At 34.7% G+C, this 24,486-nt stretch overlaps 1 protein-coding gene across 1 annotated transcript; it reads left to right on the plus strand.

Annotated features, from left to right (window-relative positions):
• Nucleotides 1-335: 335 nt before the first annotated feature.
• On the plus strand, nucleotides 336-2,361 carry LOC113348734 (60S ribosomal protein L38-like). Its single transcript, XM_026592587.1, has 3 exons — nucleotides 336-470; nucleotides 1,334-1,517; nucleotides 2,006-2,361. The coding sequence occupies exons 1-3, from the start codon at nucleotides 468-470 to the stop codon at nucleotides 2,029-2,031; spliced, it is 213 nt and encodes a 70-aa protein (XP_026448372.1). The 5' UTR covers nucleotides 336-467; the 3' UTR covers nucleotides 2,032-2,361.
• The last annotated feature ends 22,125 nt before the right edge of the window (nucleotides 2,362-24,486 follow it).

Here is a 24,486-nt window from a genome sequence, read left to right on the forward strand (position 1 = left end):
TAAATTTATAATTATATACGTGCCATGGACAGCAACATCCCAAGCAGACATTCTAAAATTTCCTAAACTATCCATATATTTTCTGAAAATCATGTAGATGTCATTTATCTGACGAATCTGAATGTCCAACAGATTTTCAAAGTTGCATCCATACTCTATTTATAATATGTTGAATTTCAAAAACTCAAACCACGTCCAACCCATCAGCGGACGGTTCGGGCACTCATTCGTACGCAAGGCCAAATCGGCGAATTCGGCCTAATGCTCACCACTAAATATTTGGCTACGGGATCGAATAACTAATGGACCTTAAGCCCAACGCCCATTAAACTGCTTGGATAGTGAGTCTACACGAGTGATAAAATTAGGGTTTCAGAAGAAGGAATATATATTTACGGCATTTCATCTCTTTCTCCGCTTCTTCGAACTTTGTTGTACTTCGGGGCTCCTCTCTCATATCTACGACAATGGTAAAGATCTTGCTCTCAATCTTCTTCTATTGCTTCGATTAATGCTGTTTTGATCTTTTCTTGAGTATCGTTTTTCAAACTAGGGTTTTCTAGTTCTGTTAGATTCGTCTTCTAAATTTCACAGAACTCCAATTATTTATCTATTTTAAGTGTAAGCGATCTCAATATAATGTTTTTGGAGTATGAACCATGACAAACGTTATCACCTTTGTGCTTTTAATTAGTGTTTTAGCTGATTTATTATGTGTTGTAGTTTTATGTTTCTAGGGTTTTTCAAAAGCTATTATGGGTTTTTAGTAGAAATGAAGGAATCTAGTTTATGATACAGAGATCGTTTCCATTTTGTTCATAAGTCTTTATTATTTTTAGATTTGCTGCTTCAGAAATCTTTTAGAACTGATGCTGTAGTGTATACAGAATGTTTGTTCTGTATACCGAAATGTTTGTGGGAGTCAACAGTTCGTGGTGCTAATGTATTAGGCCTCAGATGAATTTTAATGGCTATGAGTTGATTGTTATGTTCTGAAAATAGTCTTGTGAATTGTGAAGCATGTGTGTGTGGATTTAATGTGATTCTCATAAAGACCCTAAATAGTGACACACCTAAAGACTGACCAATACGAACAAAACAAACTAGCTATTAACTCAAAAGCTGAAACCCCAGAAAATCTCTTGTATGCAGCCTCTCTACCATCCCCATCAGTCTTTCTACACTTGTACATGTTTATATATGGTGCTGGACCTGGTTTGTTTTGTAAAATATCCATCCTTGTGTTTTCATGCATTGTGAATGTCCATAAGTTTCTTAACTATTGGCTATGTTGTCTTTTGCTGATCAATTTTATTTTTTATTTGATTTGTAGCCTAAGCAAATTAATGAGATTAAGGATTTCCTTCTAACTGCAAGAAGGAAGGATGCTCGTTCAGTCAGAATTAAGAGGAGCAAGGATGTCGTTAAGTTCAAGGTTAGGTGCTCCAAGTATTTGTACACACTTTGCGTCTTTGACACAGACAAGGCAGACAAGTTGAAGCAATCACTTCCTCCAGGTTAGTTTATGTTTTATCTGAACTTTCTTCTAACAAGGTCGAGTCTTTCTTTTGTATCTGGGAAAGTTTTACCGTTCTAAGTAAATTGAGTAGAATTTGAACTTCTAATTGAAAGTGGGTTTTTGATTCTTGGAAGTGTTTTAGAGAACAAACTGGAATGAGAATTTATTATACCAGTTTTCTGCCTATTTTTTGAAGGTCTGATAGTTGGAAGTGAACTGGATTCTGTTAACTTGCTTTTTTGGTTAGGAGAACCTTAACGGTTTTATTGGGGCTTTTAGGTTTCATCTATGCTGCCTTTGAGATCAGTAGGCAATAAACATTTTTAGACTGTAATGTTGTCGAAGAATATAATGTATTAGATTAAGCTGAATATTGTAAAAGAGAATCTGACAATGAAACTAACCTTTTCCACTAGATGGCCTGGTAGTGTCTAATGTTGTTTTTTCTATGCTTGACGTTTATTCTCCTTTTTTTCTCTCTTGCAGGTTTGAGCGTTCAAGAACTTAAGTAGAAGGAATTTGGTGATTTCTGGAGGCCTGGTGGACGATCTCCTTTTAGAAGGAATTTGGTGATTTCTGGAGGCCTGGTGGACGATCTCCTTTTAAGACTTGAGAAGGATAGCAATGTTTCGTTTATTATTTTACCAGCTGATATTCTCTTATTTTATCTTCTGAGTTCTTGTCTAAGATTTGTGCAATGATTAATGTAGGGCAGTAGTTATTTTACATTTCGAAAGATGATATATTATGATATTTTGGTAATTAGAGAGAGATGAGTTGCTTGTGTTGATACATATCCAGTTCATTTTGTGATCTTAAGTAGCAAACTTACTTCTGCACTATCTCTTTTGCTGGTTCCTTTGTAGGAGTAGTATTTAATCCACTGTCTACACTGCAAATGACAAACCTACAGCGGGGTTTGATTTTCTCAGGGACGTGGTGCTTATATAGCCTATGTAGGAGTTGTGACTTTCCCCATAGTTTACTATTCAGTTCTCTGGCAAGTATTTTTTAGGTCGAGAACAGGAAACGTCGCAAAATACTTTGTATTAGCACACATCCTGAGAAGCTGTCAATAAAAGGTAGAGCATCCTGAAAGGCTTTGCATAAAAGGTAGAGCATCCTGAAAGGCTGTGCGATGAAAGGCCATGCTATACATTACATTACCAGTGTATATGATCCATGTACATGAAAAGAAAATTACATAGTTACCGGATCATCAGCTATTGCTGAATCGCATTATTTATTTGTTTAAAAAATAAAGACAATCTTTCATAATATTATTGTTTGTCCAATGAATTTTCTAAAGTCTTTCTATTATAGTGTTAATAACTCTTTGGCGGCTAGGCAAATAATAGATTTTAGTCCACCTCTCTCTTCCGAGTTTTGCTCTGCAACTCGGTTTATCTGAGAGTGTAAAAGTTCCAACCGATCCATCATTATCAAACCCTATCTAAGCAACCAAATGATCTTCCCAATCCTAAATCTTCTAGCAGTAATCTCCGTTTAATCTTGTTTTCTATTAAACAGATAGAAATCAAGTTTGGTTTGAAATCTGTTTATTAATAGTCGATTAGGAAGGAAAGATGGTTGTAGGCTTGATTTGGAAGTTCTGAGAATGAAAATCTTTGTTTCATCATCACCATGGAATTTGCTTCTCCAATCGACGCTTCGTTGCAGAGTTGTGCTAACACAAATTTGTTAAGGCATCAACATCTGGCGAAGCCTCTCTACACCCGGCAAGAAGGATTACAGGTGAAAGTTATGGAAAAAGTTTCATCTCAGGATTCAATCGGTAATTCTTATCTCTTGGGAAATCAACCTTTGGTTTGTCCTCTTCCACCATCTGATCCCCCCTCCCCCCCCCCCAAGATCTATTTGTTTCAATCACTCAATTAAACTCAATCAACCAGTTGAATTCTCTGGGAAACTGATCCATGAGATTCAAAACAAAACATCAACCAGTGAGAGGAAAAACCCATCTCTATCATCCTATTGGTTTCAAAAATGGATAACTTCAATTAAAACCCAAAAATCAAAACCACCATCAGAGATCAAACTCATCATCTTTGGCCGAAATCAATCAACCAGAGAGACTTGCACCAATGACGATATTGACGAATCTGCAATTGAAGACTCAGTGAGTAAACTGAAATCAACTCAGTATTGTTCTGCTGTAATGATCCTAAGCGCCTGGACAACGGCCTTCTCAGCCCATAACTACAACTTTGATGTCTCCGACGGTCTTCACACAGTAATTAACAACAAAATATCCAAAACAAAGAGTTGTTTGAGTTTCTATACAACAACTCGGTTCCATACCGGGTCAATTCAGGGATTCAAGCGGATTAAAATCAGTGGCTCAATGGTAATAATATCAACAACGTCCAAGGGCCCAAAGGTAAAAAGACATGGCATAATGATGGGTGGGACAAAAGCTGTTTACTGCCAGGATAAAGCCGAAAGGGGGAATGATAAAGCTCCGAATCCAGAAACAGGGCTATCTTGTCTTGTATGTTTAATAAATAAATATTTAATGTTTTTAGTTTAGCGTTAGGGTGGTTTACGTGCTTTAACTACTTTGTGTCTGTTTTAGGTTTAGTTTTAGAACAGTCTAAATGTTGTGTTTGCTTTGTGTCTGTTTTAATTGCTGGGTCCATATACATGTTTGCAACGATATGTAATAATAATTATGAAAGTCTAGTTTTAGGTGAAGACATCAATCACTTTGCAGGATTACGAACCATCCGACTACGACGACGATTCTACATCAGCTTGCTTCCACAACAACTTGTACATATACCATCCTCAGCTTCAGTACCAAGTGGACCCTCTCCTCACAGTTACCTTCTCCAAGTGGACCCTCTCCTCACAGTTACCTTCTCCGGCGGGTATTTAGTTTACCAACTAGGGATGACGACTGCGAGGAAATTTTGGGTAGTTATCTCCGGCGGGTACTTCGTTTACCAACTAGGGATGGCAAACTCTCGGAACTATTGCGGTCAAAAACTTGGCTACTCTTATGGGTAGTCTTTCAAGGTGAGCTAGTAACCTTAGCCTTCACCTTCTACCACTCTCGAAAGAGTGTTTTACCACATCTCCAACAAGCAGCTGACGCAGGATTTAAGACGAAGCTGGGTGGGCAATACAACCAGGCAGTCTCACATCACCAACAAACTACCGAACCTCCTAATCAAGTTGTCCAACGTGTTACTATGTAGTTTATGTAAGTTGAATTTAGAAAAATCGACAAAGACCTCTAACCAAAAAGCGGATATCACAAGAGTACTGTCTTTATCTCTTAGGCTCTTAGGAGGTAAGACCATTATGATGTTCCAAATATGTAAGTTCGGTTTTTTATTAAATAAACTACAATGTTCAAAAAAAAATATCACTTTCTAGTTGAATTTTCTAAAGTCCCTTTGCTTCTGCCCGCCTGATTGCCTCCAGTGCTGCTAACGCCTCAGCTTGCTCAGGTCCTAATACTGTTTCTGGAGCACTTCTAGATGAATTGGAGATACCTGCATCATTTCTAGATATTAGTTCCAAACCTTCTTTGTTATTGGATTTCACCATTTCTTTCCGCAGAAACTAATACTCTAGATAAAGACTCTGTACAAATAATAAATATGTAAGGAGACAAGGGTCTCCTTATCTTAAGCTTCTTTGATGGTTATAAATTTCATCTGGAGATCCATTTAGCATAATGGAAGTGGAAATAGTTGTGATGCATTGTTCAATTAAGTCACACCGATTACTTGAAAAACCTAGATTTTTCATAGAAGCAATGAGAAAACTACATCTACCGTATCAAAAGCTTTAAACATACCTAATTTTATGGCTATCCATCCATCAAATTTTTTAGTTTTTTTCATGGTATCAATTAACTCATGAGCTATCACAATATTATCTGAATCACTTTACCTAACAGGAAAGCAGTTTGAGATGGAGAAATAATCTTGTTGAGTAAAGGCTTGAGTTTATTAGATAGCAATTTTGATATTACCTTGTAAGTCACATTACATAGAATAATAGGAACGCATGATTAGGGATAGAGGAAAAGGACAAAAACTGGATTTAAATATCAAATCAGGGTCACCCCTTATCTAAGTATTTTATATAATTCATAATCTGCCCCTCACTAATCAGGTTTAATGTTTAATTATAATTAGGAAAAATCTTAAGTATTTGTTAAATGATTAGTGTGTATTTTTATTTGTATTTTGGTGAGTGAGGTGAGAGTAGAAGGAGGGAAAAAGTATTTGAGAGGGAACTTTTTTTGGTGAAAATGGAGGATGATTGTGAACAGAGAATTGCTGCCAAGAGGTTGGAAATTTGATTTTTTTTCTTTGAATCCACCATTTTTGCAGCTAAAAAAACTCGGTGCCGGCATGGACGTGGTATGAATACAACGCCGGAAGCAGCCATACCGACATGATATTCATACCACGTCCATGCCGGCACTGAGCTTTATCCCCCATTTTAAATTCAATTCGGCATAATATTCAACCAAAAAACTATGCCAATACGCTATCCAGGGGGTCCGGGGGCGTAGCCCCTCCCGTCTGTGTTCGATCTGGTTTTAATCAGTTCATTGCCGGCACAATTAGTTAATTCTCGAGCATGCCGGTACTACTAACGGCATAGTATGTTGCTTAAATTTCTTTACCGGCACATGATGTAAATTATCCATAAAATTGATTTTTTTTTCACTTGACTACCGACATTAATAGATTTCTATCGGGTATACCGGTATTTAGTTACGGCATTGAATCCGACATAGTCTTCATCACTACCGGCATGGTCTTCCTCACTATCGGCATGGTCTTCATCACTTCATGCATGGTCTTCATCACTATCAGCATGGTCTTCATCACTTTCGGCATGGTATTCATCACTTCTGGTATGGTCTTCATCACTACCGGCATGGTCTTCATCACTTCCGAATGTAAAAATAAAAAAAATCGTTTTCAAAGTGAGGAGCCGGCAGAGAAGGAGAAGAGAATTTGAAAGTGAGTGGGAAAATTTAGAATTTGAAAGGGAATGGGGAATATTTAGGTTTCAAATCCCTAACCTTAAAAGAGATTAATAAGAAGTGAAGATGGAAATGGGGGATATTGATTTTGTTTTTTTTGATTTTAAGTTTTTAGATTTTTATTTTGAGGGAAGGGTATTTTAGTATTTTTCCCCCCCAAAAAACAGCCCTTAGCAAACACTATTGGTTGGGGGAAGTAATTTATATCCCCTAATTAGTTTAAGCATTCTCCAATAATAGGCCTAAAATCTACAAGACTAGTATGACAATTTTTCTTGGGAATTAAAGCAGTAAAATTATGATTAATCTGCTTAAGAATATGCTTAGAATGGAAAAAAAGACGGTACCATATTTACTATATCCTCACGTATAACATGCCACATTTGTTAGTAAAAACCAGGAGGATAGCCATGAGGCCCAGGAAAAAAGACTGTCCCAAACATGTACATAACTTTTATCATTAATTGTTCAAAGATATTCCTTGATGCTCAAGGTGATCCCACGTCCGAAAAATTGAAAAGCATTTAATTATAATTTTCATAATTTATGTTTTAACTACCAGCAATTAAAGCCTATCCTCTGAAAAATATTATTAGTTAATGTGGTGGACTAATAATAGAAGTTTTCTATGAGGGTTTTTGGAAATATGGTTTGGTAATTAATTGGAAGTAGGAAAACCGAAATTAGGTACTTTAATATGAATACCTTGAGAATATTTTTGGTTTTGGAATTTCCTTATTGTCCAAACAACCTTGGTATATAAATACTTGAGTTTGCATTTCTTTCAAACTATCATAAGAGACAAGCAAACTTCATTCTTGTTGTTTCTGGTGGATCCTTCTATGAGGAAAGTACCCTAATTAGGCGAAATCTCTTACAACCTCTCGTTTAAATACTTCCATAGGATCAAAAAGCTCCACGAGTACGGTTGGTGGGAAACTAAATAATTACATTGTTATTGTAGTTTTCGATTATTAATATGATTGACTAACAGTTGTTGAAACTTTGATTGCACCTAGTTTGTTTATTCTTAAGAACATTATCTTCTGATATAAGGCTCACTCAAACTAGATCAAAGTATTGACGGGATCTTTAGAACCATTTATGGATGTAAAGACATCTTGTGATAATCCATTGTTAACAGACTCTGTTTTGTGTGTGATTCATCACAAGAGGATTCAAGTGGTGTTATGTAGGTTATTATTGAAGACAAACGAAGATCTGAAGACGACGAAGTTTTTCTTATTAGTTTTCTTATCTTGTGAATTGTGTGCACAAACCTTGATCGGATGGGATCCAACTATAATCTTGTTTATCTTTGATAGACTTGATTGTCTAGTTACATGAGATTGGCATCACCGTATAGTTTCTCTTTAAGATCTATATTGTTTGACTGCAAATCTAGAGTTTTATTATTTCAGTAGTCAAAGTTTAGATTGATATAACCAGACAAAGAAGTTTATTATTGTTCGAGCACTGTTCTGTCGAACTTGCAAGCATTGCTATCTCAAGCTTATTTGTCAGGTTAGTTGTCAAAACTATAAGTCTTGATTTCTAGTCTACTTATAGCTATGTCTCGGATTAGATAGAATGTGTAGCTTTAAACTTCACGACGTTCATCGATTGAAGACGAAGAACTACTAAGGGGAGCTCGTGAAACTTCATAAACAAAAGGTATGTGGAGATTTGAACTCGACTATCACTCAGAAGTATATTTATATTTTATCTCCTATTGAGACAAAAGTCGTATAACTATGCAGACTTTACTTTATACATATTTGATATTTCGAGCTGAGTTTAACTCGCTTATATCTTTCTCGAAATATGTGTTGGAAAGCTTTTTTCTTTAACTACGTTCATCATTATTCTTGACGAAAGTCAAAAGATGATCATGTGAAAATCACATGGTAACGTCTTACATGATTTGTGTGAGACAGTCACTTGATGTAGGCCCGGAATGTTTCGTATTGATCATTCAATCATTTGAAAATTGCTTATAAGCTAATAGTTTGTGTAAGACAGTTATTGTCGTCTTCTAAGAATGTTTCAATGATTGAAATTGGAGTTAAGAGCTAAAACCCATGTCTGGATACATTACGGTTTGTGTACTTAGTGTACGAACTGTTTTGTCGGAATTCAGGACCGCAAGTTTGCATACCGGTTCGCAAACTTATTCAACTGTTTAAGTAAAGTTCTTAAGTTTGCATACCCGTTCGCAAACTGATTTAACTGTTGAAGTCCGGGAACCAAGTTTGCGTACCTGTTCGCAAACGGTTTCAACTGAGTTCGGTCTGGAGCGAAAGTTTACGTAACCGTTCGCAAACTGTCGGCTTGTGACCAATGCCCGGAACTTAAGTTCGCGTACCCATTCGCAAACTTAAGTGGTTCAAGTTCTTAAATCGGTTAAGTATGATTTCATACTCATGAACAAATAATTTATAAATTAAGAAATGCAATCTTTGCAAACCGTGGCTAAATTGTTTATGAACTGATTCTTGTGAATCAATCCGATTTTGTTTCAATCGTGTCTTTTATACTTCTACGAGAATATAAACAATTGAAAAACTCTATGAGTAGCAAAATTAGATTCATTTGATTATCAATTGATATAGAGCTGTTAAGATGAACATAGTTAAGAGAAAAGTGTTCATATAGATAACTTCGGTTAATTGTTATTGAGCCAACTCAATATACACGTTTAGGTACGGTTACCGATATCTAACTGAAATTATATTTCATTTGTGTGTAACAAGCTAAAACCATCTAACGGTGGAAAGGTATTGGCTTGAATCTTAAATCAGGTTTCATCGAACGGTGAATATTGATTGTTTTATTCCACAGCTATCAAACCCTGATTTGAAGACTATATAAAGGAAAACTCTAGCAACTGGGAAACCTAATCCCCGCACCTCCTGTGTGATACTAGTTGCGACTAGAGTCGATTCTCCTTTAACCTAGGTTTTTCCTAAAACCACTATAAGTTAACGACTTAAAGACTTCATTGGGATTCTGAAGCCAGACCCAACTATTTTCTTTATAGTTGCGTGTTCTGATCTTACTTTGTTCTATCGTATTGAGTACTATCTTCTCTAAGATTTGCTCGGGATTTATCTCCGATAGGTAAGATATAAAAAGTAATCACAAAGCTCTTCGTCTCATTCTTTGTGATTCCACAATAACTTGTTCTACAACCATATAGTTAAGTTATTGTAAGGTGATTGATATTACTAGGCTGTTCTTCGAGAATATAAGATCGGTGTATCAATTGGTTTTTATTCACCTTGATTTATCAAAAGACGGAACAAAAACTCGTGGGTATTTCTGTGGGAGACAGATTTATTTATTCAATATACTTTTCTCTGTGAGACAGATTTGTTTATCAAGTCTTCGACTTTGGGTCGTAGCAACTCTTAGTTGTGGGTGAGATCAGCTAAGGGAATCAAGTGCGTAGATTCATGTTAGGATTCAGAGGCGCAAGGAACACGACTGTACCTTAATCAGTGTGATATTAGTTAGGGCTCAACTACATTCCAGTCCGAAGTTAACTCGTAGTAGGCTAGAGTCTGTAGCGGCTTAATACAATTAGAGAAAACGTTTTTCTCGCTAAAGAAAAACAATTAGAGACTGAACTAAATGCTTCTCTTGATAAGGTCAAATCACTGGAGTAGAACTTGAAAAATTTCAATGTTAGATCGACGAAATTATCCACTATGCTGGGAGCATGTAAAAGACATCGGGACACACGAGGTTTGAGCTATGAAGGAATAGACGCTCCAAGTTGTAATATGATCAATTTTTTCTGTGTTAATGGCAACCTCCAGCAAAAGAACTCCACTGATTGAAAAAATGAAAAATCACCTTCGGGGGCAGAAGTTTTAACAAACAAGGGTTGTCTCCCTCTTAAAACAGGTCATATGAGAAAAGTTAATAACACTCCGTACAGATGTTATAATTGCGGAAACAAAGGTCATCTTGAGAGGAGATGTCGTTTTCGCTTGCGGAATGAAAAACTTCATAACATTCTTATCTGGATGTCTAAGGAAGTCATCAAACCCGTTTCTCATATTACAAGTCTTAAATGTCCAACTCTCAGACAAGAAAAGTGTTGTGATGAGCCAATTCTTGCCTGTAAAGATAACACAAAGTCTTTCTACAATTGTAAAAAGAATTTTGTTATACGGACAAATGATTGCCTTGTTGATCCAATGAGTAAGGAAGATTCTTCAAACTCTTTTTTCGTGACTAAAGGAAGTTTTGGATCAAAAGTATCAATCATTCCTGAATATATTCATATCAAGAATCGTGTCTCGGAACTCAAGACCAGTATAAATAGACTCAAGTGTAACATTAAGAAGGTAAGGAAGGAAGCAACTTCAGGCATTTCTTGTCCTCCTCTTATTAATTATCTTGAGACTAACTCTATTGACTTCCCTGATGATATTCAAGAAAGAAAATGGGAAAATGTCAATATCCTTGATGAGCTATATGCTCGTCAAATTACAACTTGACTGCTTACAGATGTGTGTCCTCTTTGAGACCTTGTGGGGATGCACATGTTTCTCAAGAAGCTAATTTCTTCTTGACAAAGTGTTCTTTGTTGTATCTTTTTTGTTTGTATTTTAGTTTAAAATCAATATAATGATCATCTTACTGTTGATCCCTGCTCCAGTTATTTTTTCACGATGATCGGTAACTCTTGAGAAATTTTTCTCTTTGTTGTCCACTTTGAAAAACTTCGTTTTCCTTAATGACAGTTGATTTTTTGACTATCAACAATTACCTTGTGCGCTATTTCTGAACTAAGATGTTCTGTCATATCTTTAGAATTTGTTCTTGATGTTATCAAAACATACTTCTAAAAATAGGCTCCATTGGTTTCTTGGTTTTGAACCTGGTTCATAACCACGAACGGTTGTGCACCCGACCCTTACCGAATGTAAACGAGTAACCCTAGAGTTTACCTATGAAAATCTCGTATATATATATATATATCATTGATTTATTCTTCTGATATATACTCGTTCCGTAACATCAAGATTTCTCTTGTGATATTATTGTGTGCATTATGGATGGAGGCAAAAAATAAGACAAAATTGAAGTTGGCTAAGTTTTTGAGTTTCATGATAACCCTGTTATCATAAACTGCTATCATGCAGTTGATCATGAAAAAAAACTTCCACTTCTGATGTCATCTCAATTGGTGGGAAATCTTCTTCGAGATTTTGGGGTTGTGCGTGAACAACTTGAAATTGCAACAAAGAAGCTTGAATTTCTGAAGACCGAACTGAAGAAAGCAACTGATGAACTTGTTTCTGTTCGATCTCTGGTTGTTGATTATGTATAAAGTCCTTTAGTTTTGTTCTTCTTAGGAGTTATTTTTTTTATGTCTAGGAAACTTCTTATGAGAATTTACTCTTGTGTTTTAAGAAGGATAACTAGGGTTTTGAATAACATATATTGTGATTACACATAGCTATTGCCAACGATTTTCATCTTGCAAAGTTTTTAGATCTATTTATTTAAATTCTAAGTTAGTTGGAAGATGAGTTTGCAGTATTAATCTTTATTGGTTTCATATATTGCAAATAATGTTATAGGATATGTGTGTTTACGTCCGTGAACTATGATTGTCCCATATATGTCAAAAATCAAGTATATTATGTCATTATGCAAATATTGATGGGAAATAGGATGAAATTTTGATGTCAAAGATTAAGTTTATGGTATCACTATGCAAATGTTGATGAAAAATAGAATGAATCTTTGAATATTCCGCAGTATTGATCTTTCCCTGATCCACTTCTATGTGAAAATACTGTATGGCTCCTTAAGTTTTCTTATGTTGAGCATTTTCGGTTAAATTAATCATTGAGGTTCCATTGTGGTTAATTTAATTGAGTTTTCTGGATACAAATTCATGTCTCATGTGATTTGTTAATGTCCAAAGAAATCCTTATTTTCTTGTAAAAGTAAGGTAGCTCTTGTTGTTTTTTCGGGATAGCATTTTATGGGAGAGAGTTCTTAATTAAACTTGTGCTTAATTCAAATCTTTGTGGAGAGTTTGGCTGTGTAATATTGTAGGAGTTATCTTGTATCTTTATAAACTCCTTTATTAATACACTGAGTTTCGACTATGTGAAACCATCGAAATAACGTTGATATGTTCTCTTTTAGTCATGAAGTATCTCTTTGAGAATTTCATTATGATCTCGCTAGTTTTCGTACGTTTTCCAATTTCTATTGACAAAAAGGGGGAGAATTATTTTGTATTTCACACTACATATACATATGGTTTACGAATCATTATGTAAGGGGGACTGGTTTTCATTGTGAGATGAAGTATTGACTAAGGGGAAGTGATACATATCACCGTATTATTATTCTCAAAGTTGTGATACAATTGAACTTTGATGTCGTGTATGATATTATGACATTTGTATAACAATAATTGAGAACATCCATCTTCTTATTGTTATAGCTACATATCTTCAACAACTATGATGCTAAGTTGAACACATTCAGAATCACTGGAGTACTTGGAAGTGACGAAGATTTCGAGTAATGTTGATGAACCAAGGACATCAAGCATTTGGATGAGAAGCTAAAAAGTTTATTTATTTTGTAATCCATATGTATTGATAGTTTTGTCACTAAAATTGACAAAGAGGGAGATTGTTAGAGCACTGCTAGGTCGAACTCGCAAGTGTTTGCTATCTCAATCTTGTTTTTCAAGTTTAGTTGTCATAACTATAAATCTTGATTTCTAGTCTACTTATAGCTATGTCTTGGATTATGATAGAATGTGTAGTTGAGCTTTAGACTTCACGGCGTTCATCGATTGAAGACGAAGAACTACTAAAGGGAGCTTGTGGAACTTCATCAACAAAAGGTATCTGGGGACTTGAACTCATCTATCACTCAAAAGTCTATTTCTACTCTATCTCCTATTTGAGACAAAATTCGCATAGCTATATAGACTTTACTTTATACACATTTGATATTTCGAGCTAAGTTGAACTCGCTTATATCTTTCTCGAAATATGTGTTGGAAAACTTTTTTCTTTAACTACGTTCATCATTATTCTTGACGAAAGTCAAAAGATGATTATGTGAAAGTCACCTGGTGAAATCTTACATGATTTGTGTGAGACAGTCATTTGATGTAGGCTCGGAATGTTTCGTATTGACCATTCGATCACTTGGAAATTTCTTATAAGCTAGTTTGTGTGAGACAACTATTTTCGTCTTCTAAGAATGTTTCAATGATTGAAATGAGAGTTAAGAGCTAAAATCCATGTCTGGATACATTACGGTTTGTGTACTTAGTGTACGAACTGTTTTGTCGGAATTCAGGACCGGAAGTTTGCACACCCGTTCGCAAACTTATTCAACCGTTCAATTCAGGGTACTTAAGTTTTCATACCCGTTCGCAAACTGATTTAACTGTTGAAGTCTGGGAACCAAGCTTGCGTACCTATTCGCAAACAGTTTCAACTGAGTTCGGTCCGGAGCTAAAGTTTGCGTACCCGTTTGCAAACTGTCGGCTTGTGACCAATGTCCGGAACTTAATTTCGCGTACCCGTTCGCAAACTTAAGTGATTCAATTTCTTAAATCGGTTAAATATGACTTCATACTCATGAACAAATACATTTATAGATTAAGGAATGCAATCTTTGCAAACCGTGGATAAATTGTTCATGAACTGATTCTTCTGAATCAATCCGATTTTGCTTCTATCGTGTCTTATATACTTCTATGAGAATATAAACAATTTTAAACAACTTATGAGTAACACAATTAGATTCATTTGATTATCAATTGATATAGAAGTGTTAAGATGAACATGGTTACGATAAAAGTGTTCATATGGCTAACTTCGGTTAATTGTTATTGAGCCAACTCAATATACACGTTTAGGTACGGTTACCCATATCTAAATGAAAGTATATTTCATTTGTGTGTAACAAGCTAAGACCATCTAACGGTGGAAAGATTAGCTTGAATCTTAAATCAGGTTTCATCTAATGATTAATATTGATTGCTTTGTTCCAAAGCTATCAAACCCTGGTTTGATGATTATATAAAGGAGAACTCTAGCAACTGGGAAACCTAATCCCCACACCCCATGTGTGATACTAGTTGCGACTAGAGTCAATTCTCCTTTAACCTAGGTTTTTCCTAAAACCATTATAGGTTACCAACTTAAAGACTTCATTGAGATTCTGAAGCCAGACACAACTATTTTCTTTGTAGTTGGATGTTCTGATCTTACTTTGTTCTATCGTATATAGTACAATGTTCTCTAAGATTTGCTCGAGATTTACCTCCGATGGGTAAGATAGAAAAAGTAATCACAAAGCTCTTCGTCTCATTCTTTGTGATTCCACAATAACTTTTTCTACTAACATATAGTTAAGTTACGGTGAGGTGATTGATATTACTAGGTTGTTCTTCGGGAATATAATATCGGTGTATCAATTGGTTTTTGTTCACCTTGATTTATCAAAAGAAGGAAAAAAACTCGTGGGTATTTCTGTGGGAGACAGATTTATTTATTCAATATAATTTTCTAAGTGAGACAGATTTGTTTATCAAGTCTTAGACTTTGGGTCGTAGCAACTCTTAGTTGTGGGTGAGATGAGCTAATGGAATCAAATGCGTAGAGTCATGTTAGGATTCACAGGCGTAAGGAACACGACTGTACCTTAATCAGTGTGATATTGGTTAGGGATCAACTACATTCCAGTCCGAAGTTAACTTGTAGCATGCTAGAGTCTGTAGCGGCTTAATACAATGTGGTGTTCAAATCTGGACTAGGTCCCGAGGTTTTTCTGCATTTTCAGTTTCCTCGTTAACAAAACTTCTGGTATCCGTGTTATTTCTTTTCCACATTATATTTTCTATATAATTGAAATATCACAGGTTGTGCGTAGTTCAATCAATTGGTAAATCCAACCTTTGGCTGTTGATTGAAATTTATTGAACTTGAACATTGGTCTTTGGTACCATTTAAGTTATTTCTCATAAAAATAAGGCTCGCGGATTTCTATCTGTTTGATTTGATAATTACATTGAGAAACAGAGATATAACTCTTGGATATATTTTCCTTGATTGAGTCTGACTGTCTAGTTGATTATCTTGGAATTATATTGGAGTTAGTCCATACAGATTGCCTAAGCGAAATATTAGGTATGGTTGTTAGACCCCGCTTTTTCAATTGGTATCAGAGCAAGCAAACACGTTTAAGACCTAATAAGTATGTGTTTGTAGCAATCTGACTCTATGGACACTAGTGATATCTCAAATAACGCATTAGCAGATCAGAAACGTTTTGAGTTGGTTCAAAGCTCTGCTTCTCCTGAGAAATCTTTCTCATCCTCTCCATGGTCGGAAACTGTGAATAACTGGGAAATACGCTAAGATGATCAGTTGGATGATCTTTCGGATGGAGGTGATTCAGACGATGGATACGATGTTCATGAGGAAGTCTCTCAATACATCAAGATTTTTGACCATCTCATAAAGAAAAAGAAGTCAACATCTTGCTTGGCTGAGTTTCTGACTCCTCTCTGTCTAGAAGACAAGAAAATGAGAAATCTCTTTAAATGTTACGATTGTGGATATAATCTCTTACAATCCCTTCTTAAAGACCGAGAAGAAGATGTGCGTTCAAAGAATTCTAAATGTGAAAATCTTCGTCGAAATCTCTTTAGGTTGAAAGAAGAACTTATTGAATCTGAAGCAAGATATGACTCTCAACAAAATTGTTTTAGTGACAAAGAAAACGTTTTTCTCGCTAAAGAAAAACAATTAGAGACCGACCTAAATTCTGCTCTTGATAAGGTCAAATCACTGGAGTAGAACTTGAAAATTTCAATGCTAGCTCGACGAAATTATCCACTATGCAGGGAGCATGTAAAAGACATCGAGACACACGAGTTTTGGGCTATGAAGGAATAAACGCTCCAAGCTGTAATATGATCAATTTTGTCTTTGCTAATGGCAACCTCCAGCAAAAGAATTCCACTGATGGAAAAAGTGAAAAATCACCTTCGGCGGCAGAAGTTTTAACAAACAAGGGTTGTCTCCCTCTTAAAACAGGTCATATGAGAAAAGTTAATAACACTCCGTACAGATGTTATTATTGCGGACACAAAGGTCATCTTGAGAGGAGATGTCGTTTTCGCTTGCGGAATGAAAAACTTCATAACATTCTTATCTGGATGTCTAAGGAAGTAATCAAACCAGTTTTTCATATTAAAAGTCTTAAATGTCCAACTCTCATACAAGAAAAGTGTTGTGATGAGCCAAGTCTTGCCTGTAAAGATAACACAAAGTCTTTCTACAATTGTAAAAAGAATTGTGTTATACGAACAAATGACTGCCTTGTTGATCCAATGAGTAAGGAAGATTCTTCAAACTCTTCTTTCGTGACTAAAGGAAGTTTTGGATCAAAACTGTCAATCATTCCTGATATATTCATATCAATAATCGTGTCTCGGAACTCAAGACCAGTATAAATAGACTCAAGCGTAACACTAAGAAGGCAAGGAAGGCAGCAACTTCAGGTATTTCTTGTCCTCCTCTTATTAATTCTCTTGAGACTAACTCTATTGACTTCCCTGATGATATTCACGAAAGAAAAAGGGAAAATGTCAATATCCTTGATGAGCTATATGCTCATCAAATTACAACTTGACTGCTTACAGATGTGCGTCCTCTTTGAGACCGTGTGGGGATGCACATGTTTCTGAAGAAGCTAATTTCTTCTTGACAAAAGTGGTCTTTGTTGTATCTTTTTTGTTTTTATCTTGGTTTAAAATTAATATAATGATCACCTTACTGTTGAGCCCTGCTCCGGTTATTTTTTTCACGATGATCGGTAACTCTTGATAATTTTTTCTCTTTGTTGTCCACTTTAAAAAACTTCGTTTTCCTTGATGACAGTTGATTTGTTGACTATCAACAATTACCTTGTGCGCTATTTCTGAGCTAAGATGTTCTGTAATATCTTTAGAATTTGTTCTTGATGTTATCAAAACATACTTCTAAAAATAGGCTCCATTGGTTTCTTGGTTTTGAACCTGGTTCATAACCACAAACGGTTGTGCACTCGACCCTTACCGAACGCAAACGAGTAACCTTAGAGTTTCCCTATGAAAATCTCGTATATATATATATATATATATATATATATATATATATATATATATATATATAATCTTTATATTGAAACAAATGGAAAGATCCTGATTTATACCATTGGCCTACACTTTGTAGGAAGTAATAGCCAACAAATGGAAAGATCTAGGGAATTACTTATTAATCTTAAATGTCCTACCCTCTCCCATTATAGATGGTACAAGGATGTATTTTTCTCAAAATTGTTTAGCAGAGAAGATTGTTCCTCTAATTCTGATTTTTGGAAAGAGAAATTCGTCTCAGGGTTACCCCCTCTGTTTGCTGAAAGGGTTAGAAATAGACTAAAATCAAAAAATATTCAACAACGTATTGAGTATGGCGAATATCCTTTTTGCCAACTATCTTCTGAAATTGTATGTGAAGGTTTAGCTTTATGCTCAGACATAAAGCTACATAGACAAATACAAAAGAATAAATTATCTAACAAGCAAGAGTTAGGTGATTTTTGTGAGCAATTTGGATACACTAATACACCATCCGCATTATTATCTAGGAAGAAAGGTACTCGACCACCTTCCCATAGCAATCCTAAAACTACTAGATATCCTAATAGGTATCCATTGAAATCTAAACGACCCAATTTTAGGAAAAACAACAAGAAGACACAACAATTAAATAAAAAGACTAATAAGTCACTTCCGGTCTGTTACAAGTGTGGAAAAATTGGGCATTATAGTAATAAGTGTCGTACAAAACAAAAAATAAATGAGCTTAATCTAGACGAAGGTCTCAAACGTCAATTAGAACAAGTCCTCTTAATGGACTCCGATCTATCTGAAGAGGATGAATCATCCTCCTCAGAAAATGATTCAGGGACAATTTCAGGATTGGAGGATGATGAATGTACAGATGGTTGTTCTTGTAAAAATTGTTTTCATAAACAAATATCTAGTCTAGGAATTAATGTCCTCACCAATGAAGAAAATTTTATATTAGAGTTAATTGATAAAATTGAAAATCCAGAATCAAAGCGAATGGCTTTAGAAAAATATATTGAAGTAACTAAAAGAGCACCAAAACAAGAGAAAATCGAAACTTCTTACAAACCTTATAGTTTTAAGGAAATAATGGCAAGAGTAGAAAATCATCACATTAAAAAAGAACCATCAGTCAATGATCTTAGGGCAGAAGTTAATCAGGTTAAAGAAGAATTAAGAAGTCTTAAGCAAAGAGTCCAGATATTGGAACTTCATAAACCAGTAGACTGTGAGTATGACTCACAAGAAGAAAACTCTTTTGATGAAATTTTACAAAACTACCAGGCTCATATTACTACACATATAGATAAAGCAGAATCACCTACTAATAACCAGGATATCGAAAACATGCAGTTCATTAATATAATAGATAAAGTAATCACTCAAAAGTGGTACACCTTAGTCACCCTAATCATAGGAAAAGAATACCGTTTTGAAACTATGGCACTCATAGATTCGGGTGCAGATCTAAACTGCTTAAATGAAGGATTAGTTCCCACAAAGTATTTTAGCAAAACAACCCAAGTTCTTAATACTGCAGATGGAAACAAATTGATAATTAATTACAAATTATCTGATGCTGCGGTGTGTAATAATGGTATTTGTCTAGCGACACCATTTATCATGGTAAAGAATTTATCTCAATCCTGCATATTAGGGACTCCATTCTTGAATATGTTATACCCGTTAAGTATTAACAATACGGGCATTGAAGCCCTCATTCAGGGACATAAAATATTATTTGAATTTGTCTCTGAACCTAGGCAAAAATTTATTAACCAGGTTCAAGAAAAAATCAAGCACAAAGAAAATTTTTTGTTCTTCTTAAAAGAGGAGATTCAATATAAGCAAATAGAAGAGAAACTAAATTGCCCAAAACTCCAAAAACAAATCAATGATTTTAATGATCTTCTAGTGAAAGAAGTTTGTGCTGAAATCCCAAATGCATTCTGGGAAAGAAAACAACATATAGTAGAATTACCTTATGAACCAGATTTTTCTGAAAAAATGATTCCAACAAAAGCCAGACCAATTCAAATGAACAATAGATTATTAGAAATATGTAAATCTGAAATTCAAGATTTACTAGATAAAGGTTTGATTAGAAAAAGTTACTCTCCTTGGAGTTGTCCTGCATTTTATGTAGAAAAAGCAGCTGAATTAGAAAGAGGAGTTCCGAGATTAGTCATCAACTATAAGCCTTTGAATAAAGCATTAAGATGGATTAGGTATCCAATTCCTAATAAAAAAGATCTTTTAGATAGATTACATAATGTTCATATTTTCAAAATTTGACTTAAAGTCAGGATATTGGCAAATTCAAATCGCAGAAAAAGACAAGTATAAAACTGCATTTACGGTTCCCTTTGGACATTATGAATGGAATGTTATGCCATTTGGTTTAAAAAATGCTCCATCAGAATTTCAACATATTATGAATAACATATTTAATTCTTATTCAACTTTTACAATTGTATACATTGATGATGTATTAATATATTCTGAATCAATTGAGCAACATTTTAAACACTTATCAATATTCCTCAAAATAGTAAAACAGGCCGGATTAGTGGTATCTGCAAAAAAGATGAAAATATTTCAAACCCAGGTTAGATTCCTTGGTCACAATATTAATAAAGGTACTATAATACCTATAGAACGGGCTATATCCTTTGCTGATAAATTTCCTGATGAAATCAAGGATAAAAAACAATTACAAAGATTCTTAGGAAGCTTAAATTATATAGCATTTTTATAAGGATTTAGCTAAGGATAGCAAACCTCTATATGCAAGATTACGGAAAAACCCTGCTAATTGGAGCAGTGAGCATACAACTGCTGTTATAAAAATCAAAGCTAAAGCTAAAGAATTGCCATGCCTAACTATAGCGAATCCAACAGCCTACAAAATAGTTGAGACTGATGCTTCAGATGTCGGATATGGAGGAATCCTTAAACAAAGGATTCATAATAAAGAGCAATTAGTAAGATATACCTCAGGTGTATGGAAATCGGCACAACAAAATTACTCAACCATTAAAAAAGAAATATTGGCAATAATTCATTGTGTTACTAAATTTGAAAGTGATTTGTTAAACCAGGAATTTCTTATTAGAGTGGATTGTCAGGCAGCTAAGGAAGTATTGGTAAAGGATGTTAAAAATTTAGCCTCTCGGCAAATTTTTGCAAGATGGCAAGCCATTTTATCAGCGTTTGATTTTAAAATTGAATATATAAAAGGTGAAACTAATTCTCTACCTGATTTCTTGACTCGTGAATTTTTGCAGGGGAAGCATGGACTGCCAGATAACTAGGGGAAAGGCTCCTCAATTTTCTTACCCATCTCCTAATAAAAGGAACAAAAGTAATCCTATTATGATTAAAGGAAACCCAAATAAGGGAAAACAATATTCTTCTTCAGAAGAAAAGTCGGCATTTATAATGTCCACATCAATACCGCTTTTAGCGGTGGAAACAGAACATGCTAACAGAGATCCTGCAGAAGTTGCAAGCATGTACTTAAAAGAGCATATTTTACCACATTATGGTAAAACTAGAGTTTTATGAAACAATACTCATAGAGACAGGATCTATCCTTTTAACACATAACACGGCCAACAGTAATGGTAATGGTCCTCCTGCGTTCTCCAAGCTTGTTATCTTAAGGTATTATCATACCGAGATTGGGGAATGAACCCTCATGGGTTAAAAAAATTCAATGATCACCCCCATATCAAACCGAGATCATATTCTTATACTGATTATATTAAAGCATGGACACATATTTTTTGCTATCAAACTCAGAGATTCTCTCATTCCTGGTATATTGGTTTTAAACTCAATACAATCAAAGAGCTACCAAATTGGTTCAGAGCATGGCTAAGTAGCTGGGGGCCATGCCCGGAGATTTTACCTGCATATATTGTAGATATGTTAAATAAGTTTATCAAGGCTAATAGCCAATCTTATGATATAAGAAGATTAATGCAGTGGTTCTTTATACTGTATGAAATCCCATGGATTCTAAGATGGAATTATTCGATTCCACAAGATAATGATCCTGATTGGGATTATATCCCTTATTTAGAAAGGCAATTATATATCAAATGGTGGGATAGATATAATGCAGCACATCTACAACCATCTACATTTAACATGCAGTTTGTTGCAGCTCAGCTTATGGTATCGGCATCAACCACCTCAATGCCGATGGAATTCTCAACCCACATACTCGCACTAAAGCATAGGCACGGGGACTTGTCAAAGGAAGAATTTAAGAAGCAGATTTTGGAGGCACTTGATAACGAAGATTTGGGTTCCCAACCGTCCTCGTCAAAAACCTTTGAGGAAGAAGAGATAAAATCGGAAAATACAGAAGACCTAAATGCAAATGGTGATGATTGCTTTGGAATGATTTAGGGTTTAAATGGTTCGAAGAAGATAGAAAAATTCTAATTATTTTCCGGCAAAAAATTGGTCAACTTTTCATCAACATGAAGCAGGATCGACGCCACTATTCACCAAGGACACGTATTTGCTTCAAAATAGTAAAAGTGAAAAGGTTTAATATTTTCCAAAAAAGGTAAATCTTATCTAAGATTTCCACCTTAGATATGTCTTCCACTTGTCTACCACTTATAGGTTGTTGTAATTATAGATACGATTCTCAAAAAAGAAAATCTTATCTCTTTTGTTTCTTGCAAACTTTCCCCTTATAAATACCCGTTAAGGGAAAGGAAAAGAGCAAGTTTTTAATTCTCAAGAGTCATTGTCTATAAGTTTGAGAGTGAAAGTTGCTAAGTGTTTCCTGCTTTGAGAGTGATAGTTTGTGAGTGTTTTCATGTTCTAAGTGTGAGTTTGAAGTTGTTTGGTGTGCTATCTATTAAGGAATAAAAGACTACTTTGTAAGTATCTCTACCCGTTATCTATGTTTTAAATTTCTTTTAATTATGAAGACTCCTTTTAATTTTCTATTAATCATTTTCTAAATTATCTTTCAATCACTATTTCTATTTATTAGTTTTAATAATATATTATGTTTTGAAGTTTTATATATATATATATATTATGTTTCAATATAAAGATTATATAAAACCTGGGAACGTTTTGGTATCAGAGCCATTTAAAAGGGGAGATAAAGTGCTAAATATTAGTCGCAGTGAGCTCGTAAAATAAAACCTCTTTAAAAAATTAGAGCATTGATTCCTGTTGACCGTTTACAGCTTTATAAACCCTAATTATGGCTAGCTTTGTCAGATCGTTTTCAAAGAAAAATAGTTTGAAAAATAAAATAACCCTTAATTCAGAAGAGGTCATAATGCATGACATTGAAAAACAATTACAAAATTGGAATATTCCTAAAGTTCCAGTTAATGAAGTATATAAGAAAGGATCTTTTCAATTCAGAAGCGATTACGCAATTAAAACTGTAGAAAAGACCATATCTATAATTGATTCGAATGATAATTTTGAGCTTTTCTCTCCTAGAATGATAGAAGATCATAAACAAAAAAGATTTAATTATCTTCATATAGGCTTAATCCAAATAGCCGTAAAACCATTGACAAGGACAGGATTAAATAATTCTGTACTCTTATGTGTCAGGGATTGTAGACACAATAAATTCACTGATTCATTATTAGGAATTATTGAGTCCACCTTATGTGAAGGTCCAATTTATTTTAATTGTTTCCCAAATTTTTCGGTGTCTCTGTCTGATCCAGGACTCCTTAAAACTCTAACTTTAAATGTTAGAACTCAGGGGTTTGATATGGTCGCAGGGTCGCAGAACTTAGCCGTTGTGTATAGAATATATTATAAGGTTATGAATACCTTATGTCCTAATGCTCAAGTTTATGACACAAAAGGTCAGACTACTCTTTTTCATACCAATATTGGTAAAGCCCATACAGTTATTCCCAGAACCATAAAGTGGGATCAGGTTACCCTCCCTGAAAAGTGGACTTTACAGGTAGAAGTTCCAGCAAAGCCTTGCCAAAACCAAAATCTCCAACAAATAATTGAATATGAAGATGGAGATGTGGAAATACAGTTTACATCTTTCAGGAAAACTAGGCTTAAGATATCAGAAGGCGAGGGAAGTGCACCAAGGCCATCTGTAGCATCTTCTTCTTATACAGATCCTATTCATAATTTTATAAATGACCCAAATGATATTATTATAGAAGGAGTTAAACAAACCGCGCATCAGGTTAATAAACCTTATTATAAAGTAGAAACGCCAAAATCTACGGTTAGAAATATTCCTGAACAAGTAGAACCGACATTCTCCGATCTAGAATTTGAGATAAATGTGATCCAAAAACCATCATTGGATTTACAAGAACTTCGAAAAGAGTATCATAGTTTAGAAAATACAAATAAAAGGGCTTGGTTTGAATCCAACTTTAGTTCTAATAGAAGAACAAGAATATATAAAACTTATGCTCTATACTTAAGTCATAATAAAATCCAAACCCATTTTTCACCTGGTTTGAAGATTTTACCAAAACTTACAATTTAAATAAATATAAGAGATCGCTTAATATGTTGGAAACCCAGTTTCAATCTTATACGACAAAAGATGGAAATGTTATTCAGTCAATCCATCCACCAGAAGTAGTCCTTGATATCAAAGGTGCTATAGCAGCCCCATACAAATTAGAACATAAGGGAACTGATTCAGTAGCTAACCATAAAGATATTGGTCAGTTAATACAACAAAATAACTACACCAATTTATATTTACAT

Source organism: Papaver somniferum, chromosome 2 (genome assembly GCF_003573695.1).
Source record: "Papaver somniferum cultivar HN1 chromosome 2, ASM357369v1, whole genome shotgun sequence".
In the NCBI taxonomy this organism is placed as follows: Eukaryota; Viridiplantae; Streptophyta; class Magnoliopsida; order Ranunculales; family Papaveraceae; genus Papaver; species Papaver somniferum.